The 27,360-nt window shown below is 43.4% G+C and overlaps 1 protein-coding gene across 2 annotated transcripts in view; it reads left to right on the top strand.

The window, feature by feature from the left end:
* Nucleotides 1–5,194: 5,194 nt before the first annotated feature.
* Nucleotides 5,195–27,360, top strand: part of PIK3CG (phosphatidylinositol-4,5-bisphosphate 3-kinase catalytic subunit gamma) — a 36,467-nt gene continuing 14,301 nt past the window's right edge. The window contains exons 1-10 of one of the 2 annotated variants that reach the window (XM_067745955.1): nt 5,195–5,287; nt 7,373–9,379; nt 12,460–12,525; nt 12,638–12,863; nt 14,357–14,460; nt 16,913–17,059; nt 18,461–18,551; nt 19,466–19,596; nt 20,576–20,687; nt 21,883–22,040. In XM_067745955.1, the coding sequence (XP_067602056.1) occupies nt 7,385–9,379; nt 12,460–12,525; nt 12,638–12,863; nt 14,357–14,460; nt 16,913–17,059; nt 18,461–18,551; nt 19,466–19,596; nt 20,576–20,687; nt 21,883–22,040 (3,030 nt within the window). In that variant the 5' untranslated portion in view covers nt 5,195–5,287; nt 7,373–7,384. Of the gene's footprint in view, nt 5,288–5,517; nt 5,654–7,372; nt 9,380–12,459; nt 12,526–12,637; nt 12,864–14,356; nt 14,461–16,912; nt 17,060–18,460; nt 18,552–19,465; nt 19,597–20,575; nt 20,688–21,882; nt 22,041–27,360 lie in introns of those variants that run through there. The other variant, XM_067745954.1, reaches the window with a different exon arrangement.

Raw genomic sequence — 27,360 nt, 5'->3', positions numbered from 1 at the left:
AAGAACAACAACAAAAAAAAAAACCCCAATGTTAGCAGAAGGAAAGAAATCATAAAGATGAGATCAGAAATAAATGAAAACAAAATGAAGGAAACAAGAGCAAAGATCAATAAAAATAAAAGCTGGTTCTCTGAGAAGATAAACAAAATTGATTTTCTTGACTCATCAAGAAAAAAAGGGAGAAGACTCAAATCACCAGAATTAGAAATGAAAAAGGAGAAGTAACAACTGACACTGCAGAAATACAAGGCATCATGAGAGATTACTACAAGCAACTATATGCCAATAAAATGGACAACCTGGAAGAAATGGACAAATTCTTAGAAAAGCACAACCTTCTGAGACTGAACCAGGAAGAAAGAGAAAATAGGAACAGACCAATCACAAGCACTGACGTCGAGACTGTGATTAAAAATCTTCCAACAAACAAAAGCCAAGGACCAGATGGCTTCACAGGTGAACTCTATCAAACATCTAGAGAAGAGTTAACACCTATCCTTCTCAAACTCTTCCAAAATACAGCAGAAGGAGCAACACTCCCAAACTTATTCTAAGAGGCCACCATCACCCTGATACCAAAACCAGACCAAGATGTCACAAAGAAAGAGAACTACAGGCCAATATCACTGATGAACATAGATGCAAAAATTCTCAACAAAACAGCAGCAAACAGAATCTAAGAGCACATTAAAAGGATCATACACCATGATCAAGTGGGGTTTATCCCAGGAATGCAAGGATTCTTCAATACACGCAAATCAATCAACATGATACACCATATTAACAAACTGAAGGAGAAAAACCATATGATCATCTCAATAGATGCAGAGAAAGCTTTCGACAAAATTCAACACCCATTTATGATAAAAACCCTCCAGAAAGTAGGCATACAGGGAAATTTCCTCAACATAATAAAGGCCATATATGACAAACCTACAGCCAACATCGTTCTCAATGGTGAAAAACTGAAACCATTTCCTCTAAGATCAGGAACAAGACAAGGTTCTCCACTCTCAGAACTATTATTCAACATAGTTTTGGAAGTTTTAGTCACCGCAATCAGAGAAGAAAAGGAAATAAAAGGAATCCAAATCGGAAAAGAAGAAGTAAAACTGTCACTGTTTGCAGATGACATGATACTATACGCAGAGAAGCCTAAAGAGGCTACCAGAAAACTACTAGGACTAATCAATGAATTTGGTAAAGTAGCAGGATACAAAACTAATTCACAGAAATCTCTTGCATTCCTAAACACTAACGATGAAAAATCTGAAAGAGAAGTTAAGGAAACACTCCCATTTACCACTGTAACTAAACGAATAAAATACCTAGGAATAAACCTACCTAAGGAGACAAACGATCTGTATGCAGAAAACTGTAGGACACTGATGAAAGAAATTAAAGATGATACAAACAGATGGAGAGATATACCATGTTCTTGGATTGGAAGAATCAACATTATGAAAATGATTATACTACCTAAAGCAATCTACAGATTCAATGCAATCCCTATCAAACTACCACTGGCATTTTTCACAGAAGTAGAACAAAAAATTTCACAATTTTTATAGAAACACAAAAGATCCCAAATAGCCAAAGCAATCTTGAGAAAGAAAAACGGAGCTGGAAGAATCAGGCTCCCTGACTTCAGACTATACTACAAAGCTACAGTAATCAAGACAGTATGGTACTGGCACAAAAACAGAAATACAGTCAATGGAACAAGATAGAAAGCGAAGAGATAAACCCACGCACATTCGGTCACCTTTTTTTTTTTTTTTTAAACAAAACAAAACATTTTTATCTGGTCCATTGGAGCCTGAGTCTGGAAACACCCATGGAGAATCATCCTACAGGGATGGTACTGACAATTGATAAAATAGCCTCTGTGTCAGAAGAGCTGCCATATGTACAGGGTTAAAAATACCCACAGCTCAGAGTAGAAGGAGGAATATAAAGAAGGCCCAAAGGGGAGTCTAGTGCTCTTGGGTGCTTCTCCAGGTGTAAACCCACCCCCCCGCAAGCCCCATGGGAAGCAAGAGGCCATAGACTTGGCCACCTGCTGCCTAGGGGCTGCAGGGCAGTGAGGCCAGGTGGTCCAGGAAGCCGGCCTCAGTCATCCTGGGGCAGACACAGAACTCAGGGCCGAGCAGCCACAGGGAGGACGTTGGGCTTCTGAGGTGGGGCGGGGCTGGGAGGGGCTACACCCTGCATGTGCCTGGACAGGGCTGGCCAAGGAGTTCTCCTGGACTCTGTTCCTCCCAGCAGAGGTCAGGTGATGCTGAGGACAAACCCCCTCACCAAGCACAGGGCTGGGCCCAGGCTCAGGTCCACCTGACCCCCTGCCACAACCCCAGCCTGGGGCATGGCTTCGATCCTGGCTGGCGCTCCAGGAATAGCAGAGTGTCCCTCCCCACCCCTGCTTGAGCCCACGGTCACCAGGCACCTGCCTCCTGGGACACTGCTGGGACTCCAGGAACCCCTGCTTTCCTCATGAGGGCTTGGGGGGAGATGGGACCTAGGGGCAAACTGGGGAGAAAAGGCTCCTGACCTCGTGCCCCACAAAGGGGGTGGTCCCTGTTCTCACCTGGAGTTCTGGCCTCTGACCTTCCCAAGAGGGTGGTCCTTGCTCTCATCCTGGGGTCCTGGCCTCTGACCCCCCAAAAAAGGGATTGTCCCTGTTCTCACCTGGGGTCCTGGCCTGACCCCACAAGGTGCGGGGGTGGTCCCTGCTCACCTCAGGGTCCTGGCCTCTGACCCCCCAAATTTGGTTTTGTGAATGGAGCTCTTGGCTGCCTCACCCAGGCAGGAGGCCCCAGGCCATGGGAAGGGGCAGTCTTACCTTGGCCCTGGCAGTCTGAGCCAGACCTCAAGGTGGGCTGGTCAGAGGAGCTGGCACACAGCTCCCTCGAGCTAGAGGCCGCTTCGAGGTATTCTGCTTGGTGGCTACGAGGCCCTGGGTAGGAGGGAGGGCCGGAAGGAAGGCCCAGGAGAAGCTGCACCATGCCACTGGCACTCCCGGGGTGGGGATCCTGAGATTCTGGTTCAAGCATCCTGTGTTGGGGTCTCCCTCGTAAAGTGTGTATGGGGGCAGGCAGGGTGGTCACAGCGGCCAGGGCCCATGGAGGCCAGTGACCTTGGGCGTGAATGGGGGGCTGTGGCTGCCCTCGGAGGCCGTCCAGTCACTGAGGGAGACCTGGGCCGCCTTGCAGTGCACCAGGCGGTGGGTGATGGAGAAGCCGGCACACTGTCCTGGGTGCACAGGCTGCCACGCGTGGACACCACGTTGAAGCTGTCTGAGCAGTAGCATTGCACGTGCAGGTAAGACTTGGGGTGCTGGTTCTCCACCACCATGATGAGCCCCACCGAGCCGTGCGTCAGGTCACCTTATCTTTGATAAAGGAGGCAAGAATATACAATGGAGAAAAGACAGCCTCTTCAATAAGTGGTGCTGGGAAAACTGGACAGCTACATGTAAAAGAATGAAATTACAACACTCCCTAACACTATACACAAAAATAAACTCAAAATGGATTAGAGACCTAAAAGTAAGGCCAGACACTATCAAACTCTTAGAGGAAAACATAGGCAGAAAACTCTATGACATACATCACAGCAGGATCCTTTTTGACCCACCTCCTACAGAAATGGAAATAAAAACAAACAAATGGGACCTAATGAAATGTAAAAGCTTTTGCACAGCAAAGGAAACCATAAAGAAGACGTAAAGACAACCCTCAGAATGGGAGAAAACAGTTGCAGACGAAGCAACTGACAAAGGATTCATCTCCAAAATATACAAGCAGCTCGTGCAGCTCAATATCAAACAAACAAACAAACCAACCAATACAAGTTTGGGCAGAAGACCTAAATAGACATTTCTCCAAAGAAGATATACAGATTGCCAACAAACACATGAAAGGATGCTCAACATCACTAATCATTAGAGAAATGCAAATCAAAACTACAAAGAGGTATCACCTCACACCGGTCAGAATGGCCATCAGCAAAAAATCTAGAAACAATAAATGCTGGAGAGGGTGTGGGGAAAAGGGAACCCTCTTGCACTGTTGGTGGGAATGTAAATTGATACAGCCACTATGGAGAACAGTATGGAGGTTCCTTAAAAGACTAAAAATAAGACGCAGCAATCCCACTACTGGGCATATATCCTGAGAAAACCATAATTCAAAAAGAGTCATGTGCCACAGTGTTCATTGCAGCACTATTTACAATAGCCAGGGCATGGAAGCAACCTAAGTGTCCATCGACAGACGAATGGATAAAGAAGATGTGGCACATATATACAATGGAATATTACTCAGCCATAAAAAGAAACGAAATTGAGTTATTTGTGGTGAGGTGGATGGACCTAGAGTCTGTCATACAGAGTGAAGTAAGTCAGAAAGAGGAAAAGAAATACCGTACGCTAACACATATATGGAATGTTAAAAAAAAAAAAAGGTTTTGATGAACCTGGGGCAGGACAGGAATAAAGATGCAGACGTAGAGAATGGACTTGAGGTCACGGGGTGGGGAAGGGTAAGCTGGGATGAAGTGAGAGAGTGGCATGGACATATATACACTACCAAATGTAAAATAGATAGCTAGTGGGAAGCAGCTGCATCACACGGGGAATCAGCTCGGTGCTTTGTGAGCACCTAGAGGCGTGGGTTAGGGAGGGTGGGAAGGAGATGCAAGAGGGAGGGGATATGGGGATATACGTATGCATATAGCTGATTGACTTTGTTATACAGCAGAGACTAACACAACATTGTAAAGCAATTATACTCCAATAGAGATGTTTTAAAAAAATAAAAATATAAGTAAAAATCTTCCCACCGGGCTGTTTCTCTAATATTGTGGCTATGAGGCCTTTCCTTCTACTGTGAACCAGCCAGAAAGACATTTTGTGTGTTTGTGTCTCATGAATGTATTTTTGATTTAGCTCTACATCATTTTAATTCATTTCCACTCTCACACTTTTTACAAAATTAGTTCAAGGAGTAAAAAATATATAGTCAACTTAGCTCACGTTCGTGCTGGGCTGTGTGTGCTTCAACAGGAAGTGCATTTCTGACACTTTTTAAATGAGCAATCACACGTATAATCAACTTGGTTAAAACTTCCTTCCTGGTAACTGCAACACTTCCTCTGCATCTGGATATGAAGGGAGACCCAGAAAAGCGGAAGAGTTTAGAAGCACACTGGGTAGGTTTGAATTTGTTTTGTTTTCAGAAATTAAACAAATGATCCTTCAACATCATCACCTCCGCTGCTTTATCAGGTATTGCTTCCTTCTATTTTTTGCCCTTTGTTGGGTCTGACTCGGCATAGTGACACTTCCTTCTCAGCCAGAAGATTTGTATCTGGAACTGTTGTCGTTCATCTGACGATACTGCCACTGAATGTCTGTTTCATTGTCTAGTCCAACCCTTGTGTGTGGATATCCACAAGGTTCCGGCAATAGCTTTGCAGGTGCATCGGTCCTTTTTTGTTTTTGTTTGGGAGGAAGAGGGAGGGCACGGGGGGCTGTGTCAGCAGCCTTCACGTTCTTAAAAGTGCACTCTTCGCGATTAGTGTACTGAACAGTGTTTCTAACATCTTCTCGTAAAAGGAGAAAGCTTCACAGCCTCAACCATGAAGGAAAGCAGTGAGTATTGAGTCAGCCAGTTTTCTTCTGCACCTCGTATCTTGTAAGTCTACTTGATCTCATGGAGGCAGAAGTGATTGCTGTGTATTTGCATGTTGCCTAAATTTGGACCTATTTTATTTCAAGTTAGTGCCAATATTCACATAACTTACAGTTCTCTTCTTTGTTATTATGTAAAGTAGCAAAAGAGCAAATAGTGAAGGTCTTAAGCTGTAAGAGACAGTCCTTTGGGACAGTTGATTTCATGTATTTACTAAGTGTAACTTCATAATATTTTAAGAGAGGGACTACTGACTTTAAAAGTAAGTTTAAGCCGAGTACAGAAGTTTGGATCTAATGAAACCTGCCTTTCTTACCCTTTAATCAAACTCTCCTTTCTGGTATGTGTCAAATGCTCCACTATTTCTTAAGGAAATAAGTATATATGAGTGTCACTAACATTAGTCCTTTAAGAAGTAAATAATATTTTCTGAAACATTAATTTTTGTTTCACTAGTTGATTCTTATTTAGAACATCTTACAAAATGTTAAAGGATACTAAATAGTAAAGTCAAAATACCTTACTCATATCTCAATTTTAAGATGTTTAGCATGTCAATCCTTATTTGGAGAGTTTCTTACTGCAATAAGTCACATTTATACTTAAATGCTTTGTGAAGGTACAGTGGATAAATTGTTGAGAATAAATTGGTGAATTCTCGTTATAGAGATGAAAATATTAGAGCAAAAAGAAGTTAAATAATCGATTGGGGCCCAAAAGCAGGTCCTTCCTTCCATCCTGTGGTTTCTCCAGAGGCAGATGGGATGAACTGGTTACAAAGTTAAAATTATCTGAATGTTCATATTTGGAAAGTACAGCCCTGGGGACTCCCCTAAGATACTGCCCTAACGGAGCAGTGACAGCCACGATGCTTACACATTTCATGATTCACAGTTTTAAATATCTGCAAATGTTCTTGAGCGCAACTTCACCAATTCTGATCTTTCTGAGTTTTATCAATGAAATGACTACCTCTCCTAACAAGAAAGAAAAAAATGAAAAGAAAACAAAAACAGGAAGTTGACTAGGGAGCAGACACCTGATCCAGAAAGTTTGAAAAGGGACTGACAGGCCAGTTGGGTAAGGTGTCTGGGTCCCCTAGGAGACAAATGAGACTAAACGAAGAGGAAATAAGTCAAAGGCCTCTTTTCAGAGGGGGGTTTTCAGCACCTCACATTGCACCTTATAAACCAGGACATGATCCTTTAACTGGATAATCTGACTCATCCATGCAATTCAGTATGCTTAACAAAAATGACCACTTAGAACTACTACAGCAGGTCAGACACAGTGCTAGATCAGTGCTTTACCTCTCTCTTTTAAAATTCAATTTTCAAACGAAATGAAAGCAGAGAGAATGATTAATGAATCCCCATCGACCCATGGCCCATACTCAACAAGTATATTACCTCATTTAACTGTCACCTTACTCACCCCTCTGAGGCACTGCTAACCCCATTTGACAGACAGGAAACAGGCTCAGAGATTATTTAAAGGGCCCATCCCCCAGATTCTAAGTGTTGGGGACCAGGATTCCTGGGCCCCGATTCCAAAGCCCCGGTATCCTCGTGCGCACGTCCTTGTCATTCGTCTACACCTTCTCCTTCTGCCAGCTCGCGGGAGACCACGAAGGGCAAGTACCTGCCCTGTGACCGAGCCCTCTGTTTCTCTGCTCCCAGGTCGCAGAGGGCATGGAGCTGGAGAACCATGAACAGCACGTGGTGCTGAGAGAGGACAACCGCCGCAGGCGCCGGAGGATGAAGCCACGCAGCGCGGCGGCCAGCCTGTCCTCCATGGAGCTCATCCCCATTGAGTTTGTGCTGCCCACCAGCCAGCGCAACACCAAGACCCCCGAAACGGCGCTGCTGCACGTGGCTGGCCACGGCAACGTGGAGCAGATGAAGGCCCAGGTGTGGCTGCGCGCGCTGGAGACCAGCGTGGCCGCCGACTTCTACCACCGGCTCAGCCCCGACCACTTCCTCCTGCTCTACCAGAAGAAGGGGCAGTGGTACGAGATCTACGACAAGTACCAGGTGGTGCAGACCCTGGACTGCCTGTGCTACTGGAAGGTGCTGCACCGGAGCCCCGGGCAGATCCACGTGGTGCAGAGGCTCGCGCCCTCGGAGGAGACACTGGCCTTCCAGCGCCAGCTCACGGCCCTCATTGGCTACGACGTCACCGACGTCAGCAACGTGCACGACGACGAGCTGGAGTTCACACGCCGCCGCCTGGTGACCCCGCGCATGGCCGAGGTGGCCGGCCGCGACACCAAGCTCTACGCCATGCACCCCTGGGTGACGTCCAAGCCCCTCCCCGAGTACCTGCTGAAGAAGATCACCAACAACTACATCTTCATTGTCATTCATCGCAGCACCACCAGCCAGACCATCAAGGTCTCAGCCGATGACACCCCGGGCACCATCCTCCAGAGCTTCTTTACCAAGATGGCCAAGAAGAAGTCCCTGATGGATATCCCTGAAAGCCAGAACGAACAGGACTTTGTGCTGCGCGTCTGTGGCCGGGATGAGTACCTGGTGGGTGAGACGCCCATCAGAAACTTCCAGTGGGTGAGGCAGTGCCTCAAGAACGGGGAAGAGATTCACCTGGTGCTTGACACTCCGCCGGACCCAGCCCTGGACGAGGTGAGGAAGGAAGAGTGGCCGCTGGTGGACGACTGCACGGGAGTCACCGGCTACCATGAGCAGCTGACCATCCACGGGAAGGACCACGAGAGCGTGTTCACCGTGTCCCTGTGGGACTGTGACCGCAAGTTCAGGGTAAAAATCAGAGGCATTGATATCCCCGTCCTGCCCCGGAACGCGGACCTCACGGTTTTTGTGGAGGCAAACATCCAGTATGGGCAGCAAGTCCTTTGCCAAAGGAGAACCAGCCCCAAACCCTTCACGGAGGAGGTGCTGTGGAATGTGTGGCTTGAGTTCAGTATCAAGATCAAAGACTTGCCCAAAGGGGCTCTGCTGAACCTCCAGATCTACTGCGGCAAAGCTCCAGCTCTATCTGGTAAGGCCTCTGCGGAGACTCCCAGTCCCGAGTCCAGAGGCAAAGCTCAGCTTCTGTATTACGTGAACCTGCTGCTCATAGACCACCGGTTCCTCCTGCGCCACGGGGAGTACGTACTCCACATGTGGCAGCTATCCGGGAAGGCGGAAGACCATGGCAGCATCAATGCTGACAAGCTCACGTCTGCCACCAACCCGGACAAGGAGAACTCAATGTCCATCTCCATTCTTCTGGACAATTACTGTCACCCCATAGCCTTGCCTAAGCATCGGCCCACCCCTGACCCGGAAGGGGACCGGGTTCGAGCAGAAATGCCCAATCAGCTTCGGAAGCAACTAGAGGCGATCATAGCCACTGATCCCCTTAACCCTCTCACAGCCGAAGACAAAGAGTTGCTCTGGCATTTCAGATATGAAAGTCTGAAGGATCCCAAAGCGTATCCTAAGCTCTTTAGCTCAGTGAAATGGGGACAGCAAGAAATTGTGGCCAAAACATATCAACTGTTAGCCAGAAGGGAGGTCTGGGATCAAAGTGCTTTGGATGTTGGATTAACAATGCAACTCCTGGACTGCAACTTTTCGGATGAAAACGTAAGAGCCATTGCAGTTCAGAAACTGGAGAGCTTGGAAGACGATGACGTGCTACATTACCTGCTGCAGCTGGTCCAGGTAGGGGGATGCACTCATCTCAAGGGGTTTATCTGCATATGCACAGGTGCCCCATTCAGCTGTCTTCCAATGCCCCTTGTCTAGAGAGTCACGACCAGTCAAAGGAGATCTAATGAAACTACCTCAAAAAGTAGTAAACTGTTCCACTTACTTTTTTACTGTCTTTGAGGGCTTGTTGACAAGCATTTTGATGACATTAATATTTCTGCTTTTTAGGAGAACCGTTCCTGTGGGAATACTTTGTTCTCATTTACTGTATCAATGATAGACTTGACTTATCGAATGCTCCCTTGTGCCAAGGCTGCAGGGGATCTACATGCTTTTCGTGTATTATCACATTTAACTCTCCCAACAACGATGATAGAGGTCAAGTTAATATTTGCATTTTATATATCAGGAAACTGAGGCACAGAGAGGCTAAGTAATGTGCCCAAGGTCACATACTTTGAAAGTCAAATTCAAACCCAGGAGGTCTGACTCCTGGCCCTGCTCTTTTCACTGCGTCCCAATATCTGGCATCAACCCAGCAGTGTCAGGATAGTGTGTCCTAGAGGAAAAACGTCATACTCTCTGATTGTCTTTATCACAATTCATAGAGTAACATCTCATATCTGCATGGGACCTTGAAAGCCGCTCTCTTTAGATAGGTCTGGTACTGTGTGTCCACTGCTCTCCACATGCCTTTCCTTGGGGTCCAGAGAGACTAAATCATTTGCTAAACCCTCGACTAAATTATCAAGGGTTTCCTTAGGACGTTAAAGAAAGGAGGAAGAGTTCTCTTGCTCACGATAGCCATTCTCAAATCATATTGTGCTGCTTGACAGGAGGAAGGAAAGGACTTGGAAGGGAATTCAACTTTAGAGAGCAGAAGTGTTCATTCATGAATTCAACAGCACAGACTGAATGCTTCCTCAGTTCTGGTTGCTGGATATAGAGCAGTGATCAAAACAGGGCTGGACTCTGCCCTAGTGTAGCTTGTGGTGCATGAAGACCGACACCAAATGAGTACACATACGGGCAGATATTGAGTAACACGTTGTGACAGACACTTTGGGGAAAAGCTACAGAGTGTTATGAGAAAAGAGTCAGGGGTTCTGGGGACACATGATTGAGACTGAGGAAGCCAGGGACAGTTCTGAGTAGGTGATGTTTGATCTGAGATGGTTAGGATTAGCCAGGCTGACTGGTGGACACCAAACTGTCTAATCATTATCTATATTTATAGGAAGTTTCTGAAGTTTTCTGATGCGAATTTTGGATACTCTCAACTTTGAATCTTCACCTTCCCCTTAGGCAGATACTTGAAACGTTATATTTGGCCTTTGCTTTCATCTATCGAATAGAACCGATATTTTTATCTTCCATGAGTTCAGAGGCTGGCATAAACGCTACTGAAAATTTTAGAAAAATCAAAGTCTCCTCAGTTTTCTAGCTCTCCATAACAAAAAGAACGTGAAACAAATTTGCACGAGATCTGTTCCAAGTCCCAAGGCGATCATGAATTATTTTCCATTGTCATTTTCACAAGTAAACTTTGCAGAGTTGGAAAATGAATAGTGTTCTTCTTGGAAATGTTTAAATGAAAGAGGTCAATAAGTAATATTAACATTGAATCTGTGGTCCTAAATTTGAAGAAGTAGTCATTTGTAAAACTATTTGAGACACTGCAGATATGGCCAAATGACTCATTCATTCCTAATTAAAATGGTCTCCTGGTTGAGATCTTCATCATCTTTACAGAAGTGAAACACAAAGAATGTCAGAAAGACTCATGTTTGGGTTAGAAACTTAACATTTCTGAAGTGACTACTGGTGGCTAACTAGCCACAGGCTCAGAATGAAGAGCTTAGCTGCAGCTACCGTGGCACCAATGAGAGCACACCTCACCTTTGAAAGCATGGGGATAACTGAAATATTATCCAGTTAGGATTGTTCTGATCATTTCCAAACTGAAAAACCAGAGTAAGGATTGGAAATCATACCCAAACGCCCCCAGGCCCTAAAACATAAAGTGGAATGGGAATATCTCTTATTTCTTAGGAAAACAGGATAGACCGTATCTATTTATACAGGAGATACTCTGAGATATTTAATTTTAAACCTCTCTTTATGCTTATACATGACATCTACCCTATAATTTTACATGTGCATGTCTAATAATCAATTTTTGCGAGTCTTACTGCTTTTAAAATGATGAACTATTGCAGACTTGCAGAAAAGTAGAGAACGGTGTAACAAATACCCATGCACCCACCAGGATTTAATTCTTTTTTATTTTTAATTGGCTAGGCTGCAGCGGGCGGGGGTGGGGGTGGGGGGCGAGCTGGGGACAGCCACCCACCTGGGCCCTGTTCTCGGTCCAGCCCCTATTTTTCACTTGTCATTGGTTCTTTTTCCTCAGTCACAGAGCTGCCACCTATGTGACTATCTCTGTTATTAGCCAAGTGATGTGAAAACTACTACACACTGCTGAACCTGAGGAACCAGATAAAACAAGAGATTTTCAGACCAATAGCCCTGTATGCACTGCGTCATGGCAGGGAGTAATGACCAGTTGCAGTAAGAACCTGGGAGGCAGCACAGTGACTTGCCAGTGAGAGGCCAACCACACAACTTGAGAAGAGAAGCTATAGGATTTTTAGGATCTCCACATCTAACAAACATTTCTCTCCCTGCATGTACAATATCCCCACTGTCTATTTTCTTTCCAACAACCTTTCTTCCCTTCCACCTTTATAGATGTGTTATAGCCATCTCCATCTTTCCCTTCTATCTTTCCAACAAATCAGGTAAGCCTTCATGGGAACAAAAGCCCTCACCTCTTCACCTCTGAAGTCATCAAAAGCACGTGATTGTGAGTCAGGAGTTCTGGCTTCCAATCCTGGTCCTTCCGCAAGTGGTTCACCCTGGCCCAAACTGTCCTTGAAAAGAAAGGATTGAACTTAAGTGACTGCTCAGATTCTCGTCGCCCTATCCATACAAACCCACTAAGGCAGAGCACCAGTTTTTCTCCCTTTCCTGTTTCCCGATTAATCAATGGAGAATGCAATCCCACAAATGCCAATGTGTTCTTCCTTTAGGCTGTGAAATTTGAACCATACCATGACAGTGCCCTTGCCAGATTTCTGCTGAAGCGTGGTTTAAGAGTAAGTACTTCCATTTTGATAAGAGTGTGACGTTTAAAAAGTTACAGAGAATTGGCTGATAGATCTAGAGCGTTAGTCGTAATAATGGCAACCTTCTTGGTTTCATCCTCAGAACAAACGAATTGGTCACTTCTTATTTTGGTTCTTGAGAAGTGAGATCGCCCAGTCCAGACACTATCAGCAGAGGTTTGCAGTGATCCTGGAAGCCTATCTGAGGGGCTGCGGCACGGCCATGCTGCACGACTTCACCCAGCAAGTCCAAGTAATTGACATGTTACAAAAGGTCACCATGGATATTAAATCGCTCTCTGCAGAAAAGTATGACGTCAGTTCCCAAGGTACGGTGGCTCTGTTCTCTTGGTTCTCTTTCCAAATGCCTTTGTCTCCAAATGCCATCGTTCCTGTGATCCTTCTTCCTTCTGGAACGCAAGTCGCACCTTCCTCAAGGTAGCCAAGGATACATTTTTTAATCTTCTGTCTTCACGGAGTCAGCAAATTTAAAGTTCCCCCTTTACAAGTTAATATTTTTTAAAACTACATATATATTTTAATGATGTACGTATGATAATAGATGTTAAACTCTTTGAAAACTTAAAACAGCATTATGCAGATGTACGATGTATTTTTTAAGAGCAACTATGCACACACACAAAAAAGATTAGTTATTTCCAAATATCTTTTCTTCCCCATCTTTCAATACATGCGTCTAATTTTCAAGTCCTCAGTCTTTTAAAGTAATGAATTATTGAGAGGTTATTTTAAATTTTTTGTGTATATGTATACATATACATCATATATAGCTATATGTACATATATTTTTTATATATATGTACTTTCTATAAAAACATATATATCACCTCCTCTGTGTTCCAATGTTGTCTTCTTATCCCTAAGAAATCCTGTCCCTCAGCCCCTGCTTTAGGAAAGTTAATCACTCTTTATCTGTATTCCCATAGGTTTTGGTTGTTACTGCATTAAATTAAACTCATTAACACATCTTTCTGGTCTGTTAAACTGTATGAGCCTTGAAGCTAGGAATTATCTCTTATTCACGTTTGTATATCTCGATCCACCACTATGGCTCATAATGGACACTCACAAACATACTCAGCGAGTATTTTAAACTTCTGAATATTTTGACTTGCCATTTTTGCCTTTGAATCTTTTCCAATAAACCAATAATGGTCTCTTCTAAAAATAATAATGGTAATAATAATCTTGCTTTTATTTTTATTGTAAGAAAGAAAGAGCAACATTTGTACCAGCCTCCAGTCTGTCTGGTACCCAGGCAGTAATTTTATTCTTTTTTAACATCTTTATTGGGAATAGGCAGTAATTTTTAATTTATGTATTTTGCCTTCACAATTTTGAGACTATCATATTGCCTCCACACAACCTAACTTCCTCTTCTGAAAAGAATTTCCCAAACCCTAACCGAATTCCATTTAATATGGTCTTCCGATACCTGTTTCCCAAATCAGATGGCAGTTTAAAGCTTCACACGTTGGAAAGAAAACTACAGTAATTCCTTACCATTATCCATAAAGCATCCTTCTCCCTCTGACTGTCTGGGTATCCCATATATATTCAGATATTTCTGTCCCCTGTTGTAATGTGTGTACGTGGCTCTGTTGCTCCCAGGAAGCCTGACTTACCCTGCCACCCTCAATGGTTAGTTCCTCAAAGACAGAAACCTACCGCCTCTTCTTCTGTTCCTCACCCTACCAAATATATAGAATGTTGTCAATACCTGCGGCCTCAGGAAATGTTAGAGATGATACTGGTGATTTCTTGAACTCATGTAACTCTTGTGTGCATTTGACAATTACAGTTATTTCCCAACTTAAGCAAAAGCTTGAAATCCTACAGCATTTGAATCTCCCCCAAAGCTTCAGAGTTCCATATGACCCTGGACTGAAAGCAGGAGCCCTGGTGGTAGGTATCGCGTTGATGTCTCTCCCTGGTCTTTATGTCTTGACGATGGCTCTGCCTGCTTTCCTGGGCCTAGTGGATAAAAGCTGACGTTTATAGAGAGACAGGGAAGGTGGAAAGTCCCCAGATGGGCTTCCATCAAGCCCTTCCCTAATTGCTAGATACTAAAAACCTCAACACCAGGCAATCTTCCATCCATTTTGTTTTAAATCAGCTTTCTTGAGAAAACATTTGTATACAATAAAATGTATCCATTGCAAGTGTACAGTTCAAGGAGTTTTGCCAAACGTATACAACCATATCACCACAATGAAGATATAGAATATTTCCATAGAAATTTATAGAAAAAATCCTTTCATATCCCTTTGCAGTTAGTCCCTTCCTCCTTCCATCCTCCATCCCGGATGACGGATCTGTCTTCTATCGTGTAATTTTGCCCTTTCTAGAATGTCATGAAGTGGAATCATACAGTATGTAGTTTTCGTATATGGATTCTTTTACTTAGCATAATGCTCTGAAGATCCATCCATGTTGCTGTGTGTCTCAGTGATCTGTCCCTTTTTATGACTGAGTAATATTCCCTTATATGGTTATACCACAATTTGTTTTCCATTCACCTTTTGAGTAAATATTTAACAGTGAGATCGTTGGGTCAGAAGGGACGTGTGTGTTTATAAGATACTGCCAAACTGGTTTTCCATTTTATAATGGCAACCGTGCCATTTTATCTTCCCACCACAATGTGTGCAAGTTCTGATTGTTCCACATCCTAGAGAACACTTGTTATCATCAGTCTTCTTAATTTTAGCCACTCAAATGGGTATGAAGTGGTACTTCACTGTTGTTTTTATTTGCATTTCCCTAGTGATGCTGAGCATCTTTTCATGTGCTTTTGATAAGTTTCCATCTTCTTTTGAGAAGTTTCTATTCATATCTTCCATTCACTTTTAATTTAGGTTACCACCTTCTTCTTATTTACGAGTTATTTATATATTCTGGATACAAATCCTTTATCAGGCATATAGTTTACAAATATTTTCTCCCAGTCTGCGGCAGAAGGTTTTAATTCTGATTAAGTCCAATTTATCACTTTTTCTTTTATGCTTCATGAATTTCGTGGCCTAAGAAATATTTGCTTCATCCAGTAACCAGGGGGGGACCTCCACCTCCTCCACCAAGGGGTATTTGGTAACGTCCAGAGACATTTTTTGTTTTTGTTTTTGTTGTTGGCGGTACGCGGGCCTCTCACTGTTGCGGCCTCTCCCGTTGCGGAGCACAGGCTCCGGACGCGCAGGCTCAGCGGCCATGGCTCACGGGCCCAGCCGCTCCGCGGCATGTGGGATCCTCCCAGACCGGGGCACGAACCCGTGTCCCCTGCATCGGCAGGCGGACTCTCAACCACTGCGCCACCAGGGAAGCCCGAGAGACATTTTTGATTGTTACAACTGGGAGAATGCTACTAGCATCCAGTGGGTAGAGCCCAGGGGTGCTGCTAAATATCCTACGATACACAGGACAGTCCCCGCTGCAACAAACAATTATCCAGCCCCAAATGTCAGCAGTGCCAAAGTTGAGAAACACTGCCTAATTCAATGTAGCAAATATTTTTTCCTAGAAGTTTTAATCTCACATTTAAGTCTTTGATCCATGTTTAATTTTATATACAATTAGCAGTAAACTCGCTCTCTAGCAAAAGCACACACTATCCACTGTCCTTTTGAAGTCAGAAATTAGTAGGAATAATGATATATTAATACAGCTTCAAATTGTGTTTGTTTTTTTTTTTTTTAAAGACCACGTCACATTTTTGATCCTTGGTGAATTCACTTTCGGCTAAAACTCCTAAGATTTTCTCTTTTTGAATGAGTGGCTGCTAAACCACCTTTCTCCCACCTTGAATTTATTTCGACGTATGGGGGTTTGGGGGAGGGGACAGGCATTGTGCCGGAGTGCTAGAGTCTCATCTATTGCTGTTAAATTTCATCTTGTTACATTTGGCCTGGAATTAGACTGCATCTGATTTTTGACAACCATTTTTAGACACTATGGTAGCAATAGAACTCTTTTTTTTTTTTTTCAAACTAATTCTTAGAGGGAGGCCAGATATGTATAGACAAATAACAGCACAATTGCTCTTTGTTAGAGGGGACAAGAGTCCTACGGGAGGGGGGTATACAGAGGATGGGATATGCCACACCTCTTAGGCACCCCCACAGATGCTTAGAGTTCCTTGCAACACACTTTGAGAACCACTGGTTTAAGTGTTGTAACTTGCTCTCACTAGCATTTTTGGATTTGGTGAAAATGCCTTCTGCATTTTTACCCAAATCATTGAAAATCCTTTTCCAACTGGGACTTTGTCCTAGATGTTTACAGAGATGCTTTGCAAGAGGGTGTGCATCTCCACAATGTGTCTTCAATTGTGTGTGGGAAACATGTGGCTGTCTTCTTACAGATTGAAAAATGTAAAGTGATGGCCTCCAAGAAAAAGCCCCTGTGGCTTGAGTTTAAATGTGCCGACCCTACAGCTCTGTCAAATGAAACAATTGGAATTATCTTTAAACACGGCGACGATCTGCGCCAGGACATGCTGATTTTACAGGTGTGCTGCTGTTAAGGAATTTTTTTTTCAGCTATCTGAAACAAGAATTCTGTACTAGATCTAAAAAAGTGCCTTCTACTGACCCTGTTCCATTCTCCTATTTTGTATGATGAACAGTGATCAAAGGTGACATAATAGAGTTTTCACTGGGGGAATATAGCCATGGACCATTAGATACGAAATCTAGTGAGCCTCACAGTTCTGTCCATTCCTGAGGAGATGCATACCCAGCATTCCCAAATAGCCAGATGCACTTCCCTGCCCTAACCTCTTTCTTATACAACGCATTCCTAGTGTGGCAACATGGAATAGAAACCTATTTTACCCCCAAGTATCCACTTTATGCATATCCACAGACATAGCCACACACTCTCAGATGCTCTCCTTAGATACATCACCTTTGGTACACATCCACATACACAAACTGAAGTGAATGATGTGATAGGAAGGAGGGAGAAGGTGAACACGTAGGTGACTGCAGAATTTATGCAGTTACGTAACAAGAGTGAACAGATTACTAGAACAGAAGATGGATGGTGAAGGTATCAATGCTGATCATTTTCATATTATCTAACATAAACTTTAGCTTTGCAGATTTGTAAAGTAATATTCTCTATACCCTAGTTTAATACTGTAGAAGTAACACCATTTCTAATATTTCATGTGATTTATTTAAAACAGGCAAACCATGGAATCTAGAATATGATACAAATGAACTTATTTACAAAACAGAGATAAACTCACAGACATAGAGAACAAACTTACGGTTACCACAGGGGAAAGGGTAGGGGGGATAAATGAGGAGTTTGGGATTAACAGATACACACGACTATATATAAAATAGATTAACAACAAGGACCTACTGTACAGCACAGGGAATTCTACTCAATATCTTGTAATAACCTATAATGGAAAAGAATCTGAAAAAGAACGGGAAAAGTAATCATACCCACACTAGGGGGTTAATAAAAAGGATCAACATAAAACAGTCCTCGGTGAATGTCAGCTACCATTATCATCGCCGTTACTGTTGCCTTGGTTGTAGCCCAAGAGTGCCTTATGGATAAAAATGTGTAAAGATGTTAGAGTGGAGCTTTTTCTATTGTGGTAAAATACACATAACTAGGAACATTTGAATAATAGATAAATCATGGCTAAAACCTACGCCCAGAAAAATCCAACTATTCTCTTCCCCAAGGTGCCTCTCAGGGACCAAAATTAACAGGCTCCCGAGGAAGGGAAACATTAGAGTACCAGGTTGATAAATAAAAGTACATTTGTTACTTACATATTTTATGTTCACTTCAATATTTTGTGTTACCAGAGAAGACTGTTGTTGTTTTTAACAGAGAAGAATAATACATATTTATAATGGAAACGTTTTTGTGTTTTGATGCCCAGATTCTACGAATCATGGAGTCCATTTGGGAGACTGAATCTTTGGATCTGTGCCTCCTGCCATATGGTTGCATTTCAACTGGCGACAAAATAGGTACGTGGGGACCTCAGAAGATGAATATACTGCTCGTCTCATTTTAAAAGACCGCCATCCCATGGGACTTCCCTGGCAGTCCAGTGGTTAAGACTTTGCACTTCCACTGCAGGGGGCACAGGTTCGATCCCTGGTTGAGGAACTAAGATCCCGCATGCCAAGCGGCCATCATCCCTTCAGTGTTGGCATTTAATAACAGAAAATTTACAATCATAATACATATAAAAAGGAAGAAGATGTTCCAAGGCTGGTGCGTGTGACTCAGTTTAATACGGACATGTTGAAAATATATGAATGCCTGATTCAACTCCTTGTGACTGACTGTACATGGAGGTGATTTTAGTGAGAACTTGTTCCTTCCTCTTTACTTCTCCACCGCTAAATTTTCACTCGTTTCATTGCACAGTAAACTTCTCTCTCACAAATAACATTTAAAAGTAGATGGAAAGATCTGTCACTTGTTTCACCATCCCAGACTTTACATTATCAAAGCTATTACATACTCTCCTCTTAGGTGCATTTCACATTTTAATTTCAGTCAAACCGATTTTTAGTCAAGTTTCCAATTTGAGAAGTAGAGAACATCATTCCCATTTGACCCTGAAATGTAAAAAAGGAAAAGGCAAAGGTTGCCAAGGGAAGAAGGATGTGTTTGGCACATTAATGCTTTTGCTTATTCAAAACCAACCCTTTCCTCTTTTCATCCAGGGATAGTGAAAGCAGGTCCCACACAACTTCCCTATCCGCCTCCTTTTCTTTCTCTTCCTCCTAAGAAAACCACCAGCACAAACGTGGAAAATAACCCTGTGGTTAAGAAAGCTCTCTGCCCTCCACTCAACAAAGACACAGCCATTCCTCCTCTGGGTCAGGCACTCAGCCCCAGTTCACATCAGACTCTGTGCATGTTCCCGCAGGAATGATCGAGATCGTGAAAGACGCCACGACGATCGCCAAAATTCAGCAAAGCACAGTGGGCAACACGGGCGCCTTTAAAGATGAAGTGCTGAATCACTGGCTCAAAGAGAAATGCCCTATTGAAGAAAAGGTGGGCTCCTGCTTCTCCCTACTCTGAAGGCTCCTGACAAGTTATCATGATACAGCTGAATAATGACATGTTTTTAAGGGGTCTACCAGTGCCATGCCTCCTGACTCACTGGTGAAGCACCTTCCTCCTGAGCTCCTTGGGGTTTAAGCAATTTCCCCTGGTGACACAGCAGATCTGTGCAAAACAGAGGTGCTCACTCAGACCTCGCTGAACATTTGCTTCTCCTTTGATTATCAGGCCTGCTTTGCATAAAATTTGGTTCTGGGAAATAACTCGTTAGCATTTTTTATGACCATCTATTTCTGTCGTTCAGCAGAAAAATTTAGTTACCACAGATAAACTCTTTACTACCTGGAAACACTACAGACCCTAAAAAGTAATTTATAATTTACCACTGCACCCTAATTTAAATGGTAAATTACGGATGCTCAAAATGTCACTTCCATTCCTCGGAAGTACATCCGCTGAGTCCTTCACAAGCTGTTCAGCTGCTGGTTAAAATTCTGTTGTAGAGGATTAGCACTTCTCATTTGCGTGGGTAGCAGTCTTTCGGGGAGGAAATATAATTAGTAGCATTTATTAGTCTGTTAAAATGTGGATTTGTGAACCCATGCGTACTTTTAAGTGGTCACAAGCAAAACATATGTTCACCAAGGAAGGAGGAATCATTACAGGTTCTGTATTGGCGTTGGCAAATGATGCATGGAAAGGCAGTGAACCCTTTGATTAAAGTACTGTTGTCCTTTGACTGTCGTTTCCTCCTCATGCTACTGTGATTCATTGTATCTTCACCTAACATGTAAGTAGAGCAATGAGAAAGTTGGCTCCTAATTGATAGAACATTAATGATATGAGGTACCACTAACTTGCTCTCTGAAAATGATTCCCACAACAGTGTCTTTTTGGGAGTCCTTTGTAACAGATTCATGCTGCTCTTTGTAGTTGGGACACAACTAATATTTGGTTGCATTTTAACTAGTTTCAGGCAGCGGTGGAGAGATTCGTTTATTCCTGTGCTGGCTACTGTGTGGCAACCTTTGTTCTTGGAATAGGTGACAGACACAATGACAATATTATGATCTCAGAGACAGGTGAGTTTGTTTTTTATAGAGTAATGTTTTTTGATTGTGGTAAGATATGCATAACATAAAAGTTACCATTTTAACCAGTTTTAAGTGTGTACTCTAGTGGCATTAACTGCACTCACATTGTTGTACAACCGTCACCACCATCCATCTTCAGAACTTTTTCATCTTCCCCAATGGGACCTCTGTACCCACTAAACACTAACCCCCCATCCCTGCCTTCCCCAGCACAGAGTAATTTTTAAATGGAGCTCAAGGTTGGAGCAAAGATCTAGAGGTCATTATTGTATAGGGACACAGAGGCTGTGACCACCCTACGGAGGACCCAGGAGTGAGTAACAGAAGAAGATGCAGCAAAGGAGAATTAAGAAGGACAAGCCAGACAGGAGCTAGAAAGCTAGGAAGGTGGGCGTGATCAACAGTGCCAGAGGGTGCAGAGAAGCAACAAACAGAGTCACCTTTTCTTGATACCCTCCAATCTGAAATGCCGTGCCTTCCTCACTGGGTCACTGTCCATTCTGACAGTGGTCAGTACTGGCTGCATACCATGACATTTTCCTCTAAGAAATCTGGACCAATTTAAGAGTAGAGTCTGGAAAAAACACCATATCGGGGTAAATCGCTAACTCTCTGTGGGAATCAAGAGATAATGCATTTATGGAACATACATACGATAGAGAGCTCTGTAAATGAGAAGAGAGGAAGGGAATTGTGGTGGTGATGGTGACAGTGGTAGAAATTGACCCAAAGGAGATTCAAAATGATGTATTTCTAGCCTGCTACTCAAAAATAAAAGGTGACTGCCCCTCCCCCAAACAGAGCAAAACATCAGTCTCTCCTGAGTTACAGAAAGAGCCTAACAGAGTCTTGGGCATAATGATGACATATAAGCCAGAGAGTTTTGGTTTATATTTGTAAGAATAATTCTGAGACAAGAATTTTTTTAATGGTGTTTGGCTGTCATTGAAAGAACACCAGAAGGATATCAAAACTACGCTTGTTTCGAAGAGTGCTTTGTGGCCACTACTACACACACCTGCTAAGACAAAATACATCACAAGCAAAGAGTAAAAATAGCTCTCCCACCCAAGATAGCTCATTTTCAGGCAACTTCAAAATATTTCAAGAAGTGAACAAACCAGGGTGTTGTTTGCAAGTGCTGAGGCCAGTATAATGACGTCAGACATTTTCTTCTCTTAAGGAAATCTGTTTCATATCGACTTTGGGCACATTCTTGGGAATTACAAAAGTTTCCTGGGCATTAATAAAGAGAGAGTACCATTTGTGCTAACTCCAGACTTCCTGTTTGTGATGGGGACTTCTGGAAAGAAGACGAGTCGACACTTCCAGAAATTTCAGGTAATTGGCCTCCCTCACGACCACCTACTGGGAACATCAACCAGATGGTGCCTGCAGCCCTCAACTCTGCCCACCCGCTTCGGGTGTGACCCACCCCCTCCCCCCAGTCGCCTCTGTTCCTTCCCCAAGTGCAAAATGATGCTTCTCAGTAAGCCCCTCTCCTAAAACCAGACAGCAAATAGAAGAATTCCATAATCAGTGAGACTGGCAAATATAGAACAGCAGGATGACACAGCCCTGAAGGACAGGGCTTTAAGGAAGAGCTCCTGGCAGGCAGGTTTAGCCTTTGAATATTTACCTAATCAAGACGTTGCCTAGAAGATGCAAATTTTACATATATTTTTCAGGACTCGCCAATGATGGTGAGCTTCTCTTGATTTTTGCTCCAGGTGTGTATTTATCAGTTACTGACACAGGAAATGCTTGCTTGTCTCTTTTTGTAGAGGAGGGTCCCTTCTCTCATTTGAAACCTCCTCAGCTCAACTACAGGTTGTCCTGAGAGCCCTGGCTTGTCCCACCTCACCTGTCCACCAGCTCCTCCACTGGTCTCCCAGCTCCCTGGGTGGGGGGCGTCCACATTCGGCTTTCTCTTTCTATTCCTTCCTGGTCTGCGTTCACTTTTGACTATCAAATGGTATTTCAAATACCCAAGGAGTAAAATGTTCACTGTTGCAAATTTACTAACTGTGAATGAACGTAACTCGGAAAAGTCGCCATTGCTACCGCAATATACCTATTTTAGAGCCATATGAACACAAAACAGATCAGTCGAGGCAACAAGGGATTACTTTACGTGCACATTTGTCTCGGGCTCCCTTTAAATAGCCCCCTCCCTTAGCGCCTCTGAAACATGGTTTGATTTGTACCAGCATTTCAGGACTGACTCTTCCTCCTGCGTGTCTACTTGAGGACCATGTTAGCCTTGAGAGATGACATGCGCCTTGACCTTCAGTGGAACAGGAACTGGGATGTATTGTTTTGAAACCTATCTGTGCTTGTTTGTTCTCCTGGCTGATTTTCGATGTGGTGGTTACCACACTTCCCCTCTCACAGCTCCAGGGGTGGTTGTCAGAGAAACTGAGATCTCTGTGGCCAGATGGTCTTAGGATTTTTAGTGTGTTTTTCTGAGTAAACTCAACTGGGTTTCAGACTATTTCCAGGGATTTGACACGTTTCAGTCCTGTGTTTCTTTAAGGTTAAAAGTCACACATTGTGACAATTTCCTGGAAGAGAAAAATGGTTACACACACACACACACACACACACACACACACCTGGAAGAGTTTTACCATTTAAAGGGGAGGTGGGAAATACTAAATTCTCCTCTCATGGAGGTGGGGTTCATCTCCTTTGAACAAACACAGCAGCAATAGTGCCATTTGAACATTCAGGCAGACACGAGGTCTTTTTGGCCAGTGGTTTTCTCCAGAACGACTGCCCATCTGTCCTGTTGTTGACAACATTCCCATAGACCCTATAGTACCCGTGTCACTCCTAAAATCCCAGCAGTACTTCTGTAGTCTTTTTTGTTGTCATTTTAAGTTTCAAAATATTCTTTAATGAAAAGATTGGGGTTTGGGGAGGCCCCCCAGAGGTTGCCTCCCCATCTGGGCAGCTTCCGCCCAAAGCAACAACTCTTTGCAGGGAGTCTGTCCTCTCCGTCTGGGAGCATTTCTCCATCCTTTTTGTGACCAAAGCTTGTTTCTTTAGCATTTAGAACCTCTTTCACTAAAGCAACATCTAGGCAGCATGTGTACTGCCAAAAACACCCCTTGGTAAATTTTATTGTACTTATATATGTCTATGCTTTGCAGTGTTGGCATACGCTTTGATTGAATGTACGGACTTTAGCCTTAAACACAGATCAGCCCGGCACTGTAGTTGAAAGGATGGGCTTCAGAGCAGATCAGCTTGAGCTTGAATCCTGGTTCTGCTGCTTAATCGCTATGGATGTGATGCAAATTGCTTATCCTTTCAGAACCTTGGTTTCCTCATCTGTGCGGTGGGAATTCTAAGGCCCACTGCATGTGGGGGTTTTTTTAGGGATTTTTTATGTGAAATATGTAGAAAGCTTGGCCTAGTGCCTAGTCCACAGCAGGAACTCTATCAACGGAGCTTCCATCGTCATATCCATCACAGGGGGTCCTCAGACTTTGAAAACCTTTAGGTTGAGAAGCCCTCTATGAAATGAGACCTCAAGCAGGTCTGTAATACATAAAACACAACGAAGTAGCATTGTTCCCGTGGAAGAGCAAGTGAGGGGTTCAGGCTCTTTCTCCCCCACCTGCCCCCTTATCTGCTGGTCTCCAAGCCTTTCCCACCCTCCTCAGTCACATCAGGAAAAAGGCTGAACACATATACATATATGTGTACAATGCTACATCTGCAGAATTTCTAAAGTTTCTAGCTTGACAAAGATGAGCAGCGAGTTTTTTCATCTTTTGACTCAGATCTGCTGACAGTTTTTTGTTTTTTGTGTTTTTTTTTTTACATACTACTAAGTCTTCCAGAAGATATTCTGTTTCTTCGTCTTGTGCTCTCTTTTTGAGATGAAGTCCTTCAAGGTCAGGGAGCGCGTCTCTCAACTCCCTAAATAGCATCCCAGTATCTTGTATAACAAAGCTGCCATTTCTAGGTAGGCTGGAAGATGTTGTTTGAATGAAAGGTATCCTCGTTTCCAGCAACGCTAATTTTGCATTGATAAGGTTCATGAATGCACGCAGCATATTTGAATCACCTGTTGGGAAGGGTGGAGAAGAGACAGCCCACTTTTTGTTGAGCATGAGGGGAGCCTTCTCCACAAAGACTTAAAAACCTACCCAGCTCGTGGTAAGAGGATAGCGTCAGGGGAACTGAAACAGGAAAGTGTGACTCTGTCCCGCCTCCCTCTTCTTTCCAAGGTAGCTCGGTTAGCCTAGGACCAGATTCATGAGCTATTTCTAAAGAGGGCAGAGTTCACAAACAAGCCATGATAAGACAACAAGACATAAAAGCAAAGCCTACTATTTGAACCCAAGATTATCTGTTTGCCTTTGGAACAGCATCCCGCACACAGGGTGCTAAACAGACATATCGCAATGATGATGATTTTGATAAATCAATTCTCTATAGAAAAAAAATCTCTCCCTTACTAAAGAGAGAAAAAATTAAACAATGGTTTTCCCACTGGTCATGTATTTTAGAACCACTTTATTTGAAATGTCCCTGACCAATTATAGAACACACTCACATGCAAATACATTGATATCATTGGCAAATGAAATTTGGCTTCTCATTTACTTTTATGTAAGAACGTGGGGGTTTTTTTCCCTCAATTTTAAAAGTAGCAAATGCTTCCTTTAAAAAACAAAGCCAGCAAAATATTAAAACTATCAGGATATAAAATACCCACTATCCCAACTTCCAAAAATAACACGGTCAACATTTTAGTGGTTTTCCTTCATTCTGTAAATATCTGGTCTTTTACCTAAATAAGCTCTTTCATCAGTGGTATCACTGTAGCTTTAAATGTTCAAACTCTGTACTTCTTACTTGTTTTGATTAGGAAAGGAATGAAGAGGGGACATCATAATTGGAAAAACTCTGAATTTGAGTTTGAATCTGACTTCTAATCCCATTTCAACCACTATCACCTTAAAGACCAAATTAATCAGAATTTGGTTAAAAACTGAACTTAAACAGCAGACACAATGTTACTCCCTTACTTTAAACCATTTAGTGGCTTCTCATCTCGTTTTGAATCATATCTGAACATCTAAGCTCACCCTACAAGCCCCTGCCCCCTCTAGCCTCTCCCCATGGCACCAGCCTTCCTTCTCTCACTGGGTCAGGGCGGCCTTCCTCTGCACCTGCCCCCAGTCCGGGCCTCCTCCCTGGAACGCCCTTCACTGCCCTCTGCCCAAATGTCATCCCTCAGAGCCCTCTTCTAGATGAGGCCCCTCATGTTATCCTGGCCACAGCGCGCCGCGTGTTGCCTTCAGAGCATCCGTCACAGCAGGTAGTTCTCGGCACCATCTGCCGCTTGTCTCTCCCTTCCCAGAGGCAGCTCTGGGCAGCAGGGCCATGTCTGACCTGCATCCCGCACATGGGTCCTGAGACCTAGGATGCCCTCAGTAGGTACCAGTCGGTAGAGGAGCAATTCCTGCCCCGGGGAGGAGATGAATGAGACTAGAGAGCCCCTCTGGTTTCTTCCTTCCCCACAATACATCGTATTCTGTGAGTTTATGAAGTGGTAACTCACACACAGATTGACAAGCTGCCATTGCATGGCTGTTAGTTAATAAGCCTTCAAGATGCGGTTAAATGCCACACATCCAGAGAGGAAGTAAGTCTAATTATGAAATCTAATGTTTTGGTAAATAATACAGACCTGTGTCACCTGGTGCCTAGTCATATTTGTGTGGCGATTTCCTTAGTGACATAAACATTACTTGTTTTTCCCCAGTCAGAGCAGTAGTCATGCCGATGGGGCATTCAGGATAAACCTATAGTGTACATTCAACATAGGACAGTTTGCAAGGAGTGTGAAACTTGGCCTTGTAGAAGCAAGCAAGCATTTTGAAGATGTTCTTTGCACACAGTAGGAACTAAGCAAATGTGTGTTGTCGGATGGAGCTGAAGAAATCAGGGGAGTCAAGTAACCTCTTCGCATGCACAGCTCTGCACAGTAGGCGGCGATGAGCGTATTTAAAAGGCACTTGCCCCTAGATGTCACTCTTTTTTTTTTTTGGTAGTCTTTCAGTTTTTTGGGTTTCTATTAATTTTTTTTTTACATCTTTATTGGAGTATAATTGCTTTACAATGGTGCGTTAGTTTCTGCTTCACAACAAAATGAATCAGTTATACATATACATATGTCCCCATATCTCTTCCCGCTTGCATCTCCCTCCCCTCCACCCTCCCTATCTCACCCCTCTAGGTGGTCACAAAGCACCAAGCTGATCTCCCTGTGCCGTGCGGCTGCTTCCCACTAGCTATCTACCTTACGTTTGGTAATGTATATATTTCCATGCCTCTCTCTCACTTTGTCACAGCTTACCTTTCCCCCTCCGCATATCCTCAAGTCCGTTCTCTAGTAGGTCTGTGTCTTTATTCCTGTCTTACCCCAAGGTTCTTCATGACATGTTTTTCCTTAAATTCCATATATATGTGTTAGCATACAGTATTTGTCTTTCTCCTTCTGACTTACTTCACTCTGTATGACAGACTCTAGGTCTATCCACCTCATTACAAATAGCTCAATTTCGTTTCTTTTTATGGCTGAGTAATATTCCATTGTATATATGTGCCACATCTTCTTTATCCATTTATCTGATGATGG

Source organism: Pseudorca crassidens, chromosome 8 (assembly GCF_039906515.1).
Source record: "Pseudorca crassidens isolate mPseCra1 chromosome 8, mPseCra1.hap1, whole genome shotgun sequence".
NCBI classification, from domain to species: domain Eukaryota; kingdom Metazoa; phylum Chordata; class Mammalia; order Artiodactyla; family Delphinidae; genus Pseudorca; species Pseudorca crassidens.
This window is presented reverse-complemented; position numbering and strand designations above follow the sequence as displayed.